A 9886-nucleotide genomic window follows, 5' to 3' on the forward strand; every position below is an offset into this window, starting at 1 on the left:
TCATAACAGAGCACTTTGGAACACTGACAGTCAATTTGTGCTGATAGCACACGTTCAACAAACTTTGCAGACGATGACAGTCATCATGGACTGTACAAACTCGTCTTATGACAAGTGAAGACAAACTTTTTACAATTTACAATTTTCACGTGATTTCAAGACTTTTTCGAAAAATCGCGTAAATCTTAAAATCTGCGTAAAAAAGTCGCGTAAAAAATGCGTAAAAAGAGACTCCAGTGTACTTGTGTTTTCTTCGGTGCTTATGTTTTCTGTGTAGCGCGCGTCCGATCAGGTTTCCTCTAGCTTGCCGAACGATCACGCGATAATCGAAATATTTTGCTCTGCATTACGCAGGTGAGTAAATCAATTAAGTAAAACTATAGTGCGTGTTGTGGCAAGCAAGGATGGATGGTGAAAAATCCCAAAACCCGGACGCCCCACGGAACTGCCAGTCCTGCGATCGGCCCGATACAGCGGAGAGCGAGATGGTCCAGTGCAGCGCCTGCAAACTATGGGAGCACTTCGGATGTGCTGGAGTCGATGGGAGCGTGAAACAACCCGATATAAGGTATGTCTGTGGGAAGTGCATGGCCAAGCAGGGACCTTCTACCGGAGGGGCCCTCCAAGTCCCCAGGGACGACAAGACGAAGAAGAAAGTCGCGAAAGGAAGTTCTAGAACAACGTCGAAAAGGGGGAAAACGGCTGCTGATCCACCGAAGAGTGTCTCGTCCAGTATCCGGGAGAAGCTATTGGATGAAGAGTTAAAGCTCGTCGCGGAAGAGCAGCGGCTGCAAGAAGAAGCACTACATGAGCAAGAAGATATTCGACGGCGCCAGTTGGCCGAAGAGGAACGCCGACTGGAGGAAAAACGGCGACTAGCGCAAGAGGAAAGTGAGATGCGCGGGCGAAAACTGCAGGAAGAGCTGGAGTTGAAGCGGAAGAAGATGCAGATTCGGAAGGAGTCGCTCGAGAAACGCCAGGCTCTCATCCGAGAAGCGGCGTTGACGAGCAGCAGGAGTGGTTCGGTCCAGAATTCAAGCGAGAAGGTGAAACAGTGGCTAGATTTGCAGAACGGTGTTGGAGGATCCAAAGGAGAACTAGGGGACGACGGCAATGGACAACGACAGCCTGCCAATCACGATCCACTAGAAAATCCTGTAGACCCAGCATTCGAATACCCCGATATCAGAGCGCTTTCGGTCGTGCCGGACCTTCCCCGCTTTCCGAACGCGTCAGCTCAAATGATGCAAAATCCTTTACGGCGCTCGTCAAGACAGTCTGCCGATCACGATCCACGGGAACATCCCGCGGACCCAGCATTTCAGTACCCTGGTATCGGAGCGCTTCCGGTCGGGCCGGACTTTCCCCGCTTTCCGAACGCGCCAAGTCAATTAACGCAAAATCCTTTGCGACGCTCATTGACCATTCGTCCACCGGTTCACACTGGCCTATCTTCATCAGCAACTTCGAACAGTCCACAGCAACCTGTGGATACTCAGAAGCGGAGAATCTAGTCCGTCTTCAACGATGTTTGAAGGGGCACGCGCTGGAGTCGGTTCGCAGCCGACTTCTCCTACCAGGAAGTGTACCGCACGTCATTCAGACCCTGCGTACGCTTTACGGTAGGCCAGAGCTGCTTATCCGTACTCTGATGACGAAGATCCGCCAGGTTCCAGCTCCTACGCACGATCGAATGGAAAAACTGATCCAATTCGGTCTCTCGGTGCAAAATCTGGTCGACCATATCAAAGCAGCAAACCAGCTGAACCATCTTTCGAATCCGGCGTTGATGCAGGAGCTTGTAGAGAAACTGCCTGGTTCGATGCGACTCGACTGGGCAATCTACAAGAACAAAAACCAGCCGGCGACCCTCGAAACATTCGGGGACTTCATGGCCGGGCTGGTAACGGCGGCGAGTGAGGTGTCTTTCGAGCTCCCAGGAGAAAGTGCAACAGCAAGAAATGACAAGCGAAAGTCCAGGGAAACCGGGAACGTCTACGCACATTCCGGTGAACGAATCCCCCTTTCCGCGTCCGGTGGATCAGCTACCCTGGAGCAACCGGCGGGCTAAATTCTCCAGTCAACACGAAGGCTAGCAAGCCATGCGCAGCGTGCGGTCGGAGCGGCCATCGGGTGGCAGAATGTCATCAGTTCAAGGGTGCGACTTTGGACGAACGCTGGAAACTTGTTCAGCTGAAGGGTTTATGTCGGACGTGCCTGAATAACCACGGCAAATGGCCGTGCCGTTCCTGGAATGGATGCGGCGTCGAAGCTTGTAGGCAAAAGCACAACACCTTCCTACACACCTCCTCTCCCCCCTCGGGAAACGTAGGAATGTCAGCGAGTCTCGTGTTGTCGGACGATTTAAAATGGCCACTATTTCGCATCGTGCCCGTCGTTCTTTTCAGCGACAGATCCTCCCAACCAATATTCGCCTTCATCGATGAGGGCTCTTCCTACACTCTGCTGGAGGAATCAGTCGCGAAGCAGCTAGGAGTTAGAGGTCAGCTAGAGCCACTAACACTCCAATGGACCGGCAACGTACAGCGGAAAGAGGCGAAATCACACCGTGTCCAGGTCGAAATCGCCGGAAAGGGTTCCGCCAATCGGCACAAGCTGGTGGATGCTCGTACGGTCAGCCGGCTTGTTCTACCTTCGCAATCTCTGAAATATGGGGAACTGGCTAATCGGTTTCCTCACCTTCGTGGTCTTCCCTGGAGGACTACGAACTCGTCCAACCTAAGTTGCTGATAGGGCTAGACAATCTCAGACTGTGCGTCCCGCTGAAGCTGCGAGAAGGAGGACCGAAGGATCCGATCGGGGCGAAATGTAGACTTGGGTGGAGCATCTATGGCAGCATACCCGGTCAGCCGCCGCAAACGGCAATCGTTAGCTTTCATGTCGGGGCGGCATCTGATCCGGATCGAGAGTTGAACGAGCAGCTACGTGACTACTTCACCTTGGAGACTGCAGGCGTTTCGGGTCCTCGTGAGATTCCGGAGTCGGAAGAAGATAAGCGTGCTAGACAGCTGCTGGTGGACACAACGCGCCGCGTTCCCTCTGGATCGGGGTACGAAACCGGGCTGCTTTGGATAGCGGACGATCACAGTTTTCCCGATAGCTACCCCATGGCTGTACGTCGGTTGGAGGCGCTAGAGCGAAAGCTGCAGCAGAATCCAGAATTGGAACGACGAGTGCGAGAGCAGATCGTGGAATACGAGCGTAAGGGATACGCCCACAAAGCAAGCCTGGCTGAACTGACGTCCGTAGCAGATGAACAAGTCTGGTATCTCCCGTTGGGCGTCGTTACGAATCCCAGAAAACCCGGCAAGGTGCGGCTAATCTGGGATGCAGCAGCCAAAAAGAACAACGTCTCCTTCAACTCCAAGCTGCTCAAGGGCCCGGACCTACTGTCCCCGCTTCCGCAAGTTCTCCGTCAGTTTCGCCAGTTTCCAGTCGCCGTGTGTGGAGATATCATGGAGATGTTCCACCAAATAAAGATTCGAGCACCCGACTGCCAGTCGCAACGGTTTCTGTTCCGCGACAACCCGTCGGATCCACCTAGGGTGTATGTGATGGACGTCGCCACGTTTGGTTCGACCTGTTCTCCAACCTCTGCACAGTATGTCAAAAACCTCAACGCGGAAGAGTGTTCAGGCGAATATCCGCGGGCTGCCGCGGCTATCAAAAACAAGCACTACGTGGATGACTACCTGGACAGCTTCGAGACAGTCCAGGAGGCGATCGAGGTCGTCAACGAAGTTAAGTTGGTCCACTCTCTGGCTAGTTTCACGCTGCGTCACTTCTTGTCCAACGAAGCAGGTGTTCTCGAGGGAATCGGTGCGACATGCGAAATTGAGCCGAAGAACCTGGACCTAGAACGTGGAGAAAAGCTGGAATCGGTGCTCGGCATGAAGTGGATTCCATCCGACGATGTCTTCGTGTACACGTTCGGCCTGAGGGAAGATCTACAGTCCATACTCGCCGAAGGTCACATTCCGACAAAGAGGGAAATCGCCAGGATTGTGATGAGCTTGTTCGACCCTCTCGGGTTCATCGCCTTCTTCCTCGTACACGGTAAAATTCTGTTACAAGACATTTGGGCGAAAGGAACGGAGTGGGATCAACAGATACCGGAGGACATATGAGCGGTGGCAGCAGTGGTCAAATCTCTTCGGACGACTGAGTGAGCTTCGAATTCCTCGGTGCTATTTCCGCTCGCCCTTCCCTGCAAGTCTCGACGGTCTTCAAGTACATCTATTCGTCGACGCCAGCGAGTCAGCATTCGCCTGCGCAGTGCACTTTCGCCTGGAGACAGACAGTGGTATACAACTGTTAGTGGTATTCGACTGTTAGAGACCATCCAGAACCAGCACAGTTTCACGATCAGCCGTCGCTTCTGCTGGAGTGATTCGGGTACGGTACTTGCGTGGATTCGCTCCCATGATCACAGGCGCTTTCACAAGTTTGTCGCCGTCCGCGTCGGTGAAATCCTGACTTCCACAGAGCTACTGGCGAAACTGACGGAGAACTTGCGGAAGCGGGGACAGTAGGTGCCTACGAAGCTCAACGTCGCCGATCTAGCTACCAAGTGGGGATCTAGTCCGCAGTTAACCATGGACAGCCCTTGGTTCCAGGGGCCAACCTTCCTTAAAGACCCTGAAGAGGACTGGCCGCATCAACGAACGATCACTTCAACTGACGAAGAGCTACGACCTGCACACTTTCTCTCTGCACATTTCGATCCGATTGTGGATTTAGCTCGGTTTAGCAGTTGGACCAAATTACACCGTGCAATAGCCTACGTGCTGCGTTTCGTCGACAACATTCGCAGAAAGAAGCAAGGACTTGCGTTGGAGCTTGGCGTTCTCAACAGTGACAAACTACGGCGAGCAGAAGAAATGCTGTGGAAGCTAGCCCAAGTCGAGGCCTACCCTGATGAAGTCGCCGTTCTCGCTACATCTCAAGGTCCGCCGGATCGCCGTCACGTCGTGGTGAAGAAGTCCAGCAATATCTACTCAAAATGGCCTTTCATTGACGAGAGAGGAATTCTGCGGAGTCGTGGTCGATTCGAAGCCGCCCCCTCCGTAGCGATGGAAGCGAAGTTTCCTGTAATTCTCCCCAAGCAGCATGCGATCACTTTCTTCATCGTTGACTGGTTCCACCGCCATTTCCGTCACGCCAACCGAGAGACGGTTGTTAATGAGATTCGCCAGCGCTTCGATATCCCGATGCTAAGAAGATTGGTGGATAAGGTAGCTGGTAACTGCGTAGTGTGCCGCATCGCAAAGTCGGCTCCAAAACCACCCGCGATGGCTCCGCTTCCCGAAATGCGTCTGGCAGCGTTCAATCAACCGTTCACGTTCACCGGGTTGGACTATTTCGGCCCAGTGCTCGTCAAGATAGGCCGAAGCAACGTCAAGCGGTGGGTGGCCCTATTCACCTGCCTGACTACCAGAGCAATCCATCTGGAGCTGGTACACTCCTTGAGCACGGAGTCATGTATCATGGCTGTTCAACGCTTCGTTTCCCGCCGCGGACTTCCAAGAGAATTCTGGACAGACAATGCCACATGTTTCAAGGGAACCAGCAACGAGTTGAACAAGCTTACCGAAGAAACGAAGAAAGCCCTGACCGAGAAGTTCACCACACCAGAAGTGTGTCAAAGATCAATCCGTACTATTAGCAATTAGGCAATAGCTTTAATGTTTCAATTAATAGTTTATATTTACTTTAGGATTAAGTTTTAGACAATAGAATTAGTAACTTCGACATGGGTGGTATTTTATTCCATTCTCTTTTGTTTAGTCTTGTACACTACGTAGATGTATGGTGTTCTCTGGCGACGTACATCAATTTTCTTCTCTTTGCGCACTGTCATCGGGAAGCATAGCGCTGTGCCGGCCTGGGTTACCGAAACGAGGGGTCTTGTCGGCACAGTGCGGATGCGTTCGTTTTTCATTTAGCACGCAGAACGATCGCGCGATCATCAAAATATGTTTTTCTGCATTGTGTTGTCGTAAGTCAATTTATTAGTGTGCGTATGATTGTGTTTCTTTACTCTCGCTCAAACTACACGCTACGCCCGGCATACCGTTTACCAAAACGAACCCTGCCACACTCCCTATCCCATATATCCAACATCCCAGTGATTTCTCGTGGAAGTGCAGATGACTCTTCGGCTTCCATCAAAGCGAGAATCACGTCAACAGTTTTCTACCTATTTCCTAATTGACTGGCATTCGGACACGGCTGGCGCTGGTATTGCTTGAATTTGGGTCACCAGTTTTTACACATTGAAGATGATGTTAGTCCCAAACATCATGTGTTGGTTCTCTGTGTAATTACAGCTGACCGGAGGCAATAACGGAGTAGCAACCGTGGGCGATCAATCATGCTCATGCTCATGTAGAAGGATTACGACGGGAAGAAAAACAAGTTGGTCCATTGGGATATTTATTAGTATAATATCCCGCAGAACAATCTTCAAATAAAAATTTACTTTTTAGAGTTTGAAGATTAGCTCTCAACAAATTCCTTTGCTGCCTATTGCAAGTAGGCAACAATAAAAGAGAATTGTTCAAAATTTGTTTCAACAGACACTCCCAGGGTTTCGAAAACTTTGGTTCCAATATTAGATTTATATTAAAATATTAAAAAGTTATTATCCTCTCGTGGAAAGAATGCATTTGCAATGCAAAAGTAGGCGGATACCCGGATTAGAGCAATGGTTGATGTAATCCCTCTTTAAAAATAGGCGCTTGCACGAATTATGCCAATGGAGGATTTGGTTCATTCGTTCTTTAAAAGTAGGCGCTTGCCCAGATTGAAACAATGGTGGATATAATCCCTTCTTTAAAAGTAGGTGTGTGGCCCGAATTGTGTCAATAATGGATGTGACGTGACTCCTTCTTTATAAGTAGGCGCTTGCCGGGAATAAATCAATGGTACATGCATAATTTAGATTGATTTGGTTGCAGTAATGACTTGATTGGTTTTAGTAACTCGTCTATGACTAGTGTATTGCTTGAGTTTTTAAAGTTAGGCGCTTGCCAGTATTAAGGCAATGGTGGATTTGATCCGGTCCTAAGGCGCATGCCCGAATTGAAGCAATGTTGGATGTAATCCCTACTTTGAAAGTAGGCATGTGGCCGGAATATGTCAATGAGGGATGTGATCCCTGCCGTAATTCTGCCGTTTTGTTATTTGTTCTTCCGGAAAATGTCTATTATCAGTCTAAATTTATCAGAAAACAACCTCGACCTACTTTATCTATGCTAAACAATACATGAAATATCCCTTTCGCTTCCATAGTTCAAAATTATGCCAAATGACCAACTCTTTTCTTGCAGTTCAAAATTATGCCAAATGGCCGTTATGCCAAATGACTTCATGCCGAATGACCGAGACCCTACCTAAGTGGTCAGAACGAACGTTATTTTCCGTTGACGAATGGGTATGAAAATCATTCATCATCGGTAAATTTTCAGGACTGAAATTTTGCCTGCCTGTTTTGCCGGCATGTTTGAAAAATTAGAATTCGACGAACTGTTCGTTACCCGGTGAGAGACCGGCAAATGATTGCGGATTCAGAGCGTTTGAAATATGTTTACCCGGCGAATCTTGGATCATATTAGAATTTCTCGTCATCAATTTTGTACGGGAATTCAAAACTTTTTTGCGTGAAGCGTATTCCTAGATTCCACAATTTCGTGTGGTGGCTGTTTCAGAGGTACTGATTTTTGAAAAAATAATATTTGTCCATAAAGACACCGCTTAAAAAACCTCGCAGTTAATAACTGTGGAAGTGCTGTAAAAAATACTGTTTTTATTTATATTTCTTTTTTTTATACTTTTCTTTATTTGGTAGGCACTCTGTGTTACTTAACCGCTACTGTCCCGAGATCTTCTGTGGTATTCTTCTGCCAGAATCCACATAGAATCTATTTTTAGATTTTTCCATTATTCATTGTTTTTGTCGTTGCTGGTCCATCTCACCATGAGTCCATTTGTCCGATAAGAACAATTTGTTAGTCGTCATCAGGCAGTCGTAATGGTAAGGGTGCTCCCCAATACGCCACCGTAGGTATAGGCTGCGCATCCGGCGACTGACGAGGGTTTTGTGGAGGGGCTTGGAATCAAACCCATGTGGCCAACTACGCTACGGGACCCCCCTTTATATTTCTTATAATTTATTATATTATATTTTATTACTAAACAAACCAATATTTGTTTCAGACGACCTAATTGATTTTGAAGGATGGTCAATTTGCATTACAACTTCCTATTTCATAAGCTCAACCGTTTGCATTCGAGAAGTGAGCTTCTAAGAATTTTAATATTTTCCCAATTCAGTTGCAATTGGTTTTTCATCTGTTAATTTCCCAAGCCACCCATTTCGAACCATACTCGGATGCCTTCTGCGTTCCGAATGCAGGGAAATAATTTTTCATCTACTGCTGCAGCTGCCACTTGTCTTTCCAGCTGCTATGGCGACGACAGGGAGAGATTCAAATTTCAGCAACAACGCCAAACCTCATAAAAATTGATTCACTACTTTTTGTGCATTTCCACCCCTTTAGCCTTTACCGTGAACACAATCGCAGTTCAGAATCACTCAACATCAGACCTCCGGAAAGGCTTCCATTAGCTTCCATGTTTTTCTTTTGAATGAACCAAGCCAGCACCTGCAGTCCTGACTTGCACTACACCCCTTAATAATTCCTCAACGTTCAATAAATAATTAGAAATAACATGATCAAGCATCCAAACTAGTGACGGGAAATGTCAAAAAAATGTCGTGGGATTGCAATTACTAATTTGCTAATAACTTTTTTCAGAAGTTATTACAATTCCGATTTTTTTTATTAACATTCAATGCTCAAAAGATCCTAGAACTTTGTCGAACAGATCATTGTTCTAAATACAAAGTCTAAGCCATGAGAGCGAATTTAAAAAAATGTCACGGAATGTCATGACATTAATGTCATTTGACACTAATTCGGCTCTCACGCCGCCAATATCAGATTTAGAGAAATGACCTATTGGAAAAAGTTTTAGGGTTCTTTGAGGGCTACATGTTTATATAAAAAACATAGTTGTAAATAATGTGTGAAAAAAGTTATTAGCAAATTAGTCCCATGACATCGAAATGACATTTCCCGTCACTGATCCAAACCAACAACAGTAGGTTGTTGAGCAAAAGCAGAGCATAGGAACTGCTGCGGTTGGTCACAGGGAAGGCCAAGCATCAGCAAATGCTTCACACAACATTTATTTTTCCTACCTCGCCAACACTCACCCCCGAACGTTTTTTCCCTCCTCTCGATTGCAGTTCTCCACCACGACGACGGCCACGGCGCTGGACGGCAAGATGAAGCACGTAAGTAGTTTTAAGAGCTTCCTGTACTGAGCTCTTGCACACAATTTTGCATTCCTTTCCGTAGTTGCCCCGCTTCCTCCTGCGATTTATGTACATTAGGGCGGGACAGAACTGGAACAGCAGTTTCTGAAATTTTTCATATTTGCCTTTCTTGTATAGTAAGTACATATACGTAAAGTTTATATGCTCGCTCCAAAACCAAACTTCTTATAAGAGACCCTGAGACCCATGGTGTTAAATACCAATCGACTTAGTTCGACGAATTGAGGCGGTGTGTGTATGTGTTGGCGTCAGTAGCAGTGAAGTGAAAATTTCTTTCAAAATTTTGATTTTCTGCGTGCACGGTATGAGAACCCCTCACGCGAAAAATAAAAAAAATGAATCGCATCCGAGTCATTTTCATTAAAAGTGGGAGTAAAATATACTACTTCCATAAAATGGTATTTCCGCTAAAACCAGGAATCTGTTTTCTGTAAAATGATTTTAGATGGATATAGACGCTTG

General features: G+C 47.4%; 1 protein-coding gene across 1 annotated transcript; it reads left to right on the top strand.

Annotated features, from left to right (window-relative positions):
- The first annotated feature begins 404 nt into the window (after positions 1–404).
- On the top strand, positions 405–1514 carry LOC134205972 (uncharacterized). The gene has a single exon (XM_062681669.1). The coding sequence runs from the start codon at positions 405–407 to the stop codon at positions 1512–1514; it is 1110 nt and encodes a 369-aa protein (XP_062537653.1).
- Positions 1515–9886: the final 8372 nt, after the last annotated feature.

Source organism: Armigeres subalbatus, chromosome 1 (assembly GCF_024139115.2).
Source record: "Armigeres subalbatus isolate Guangzhou_Male chromosome 1, GZ_Asu_2, whole genome shotgun sequence".
In the NCBI taxonomy this organism is placed as follows: Eukaryota; Metazoa; Arthropoda; class Insecta; order Diptera; family Culicidae; genus Armigeres; species Armigeres subalbatus.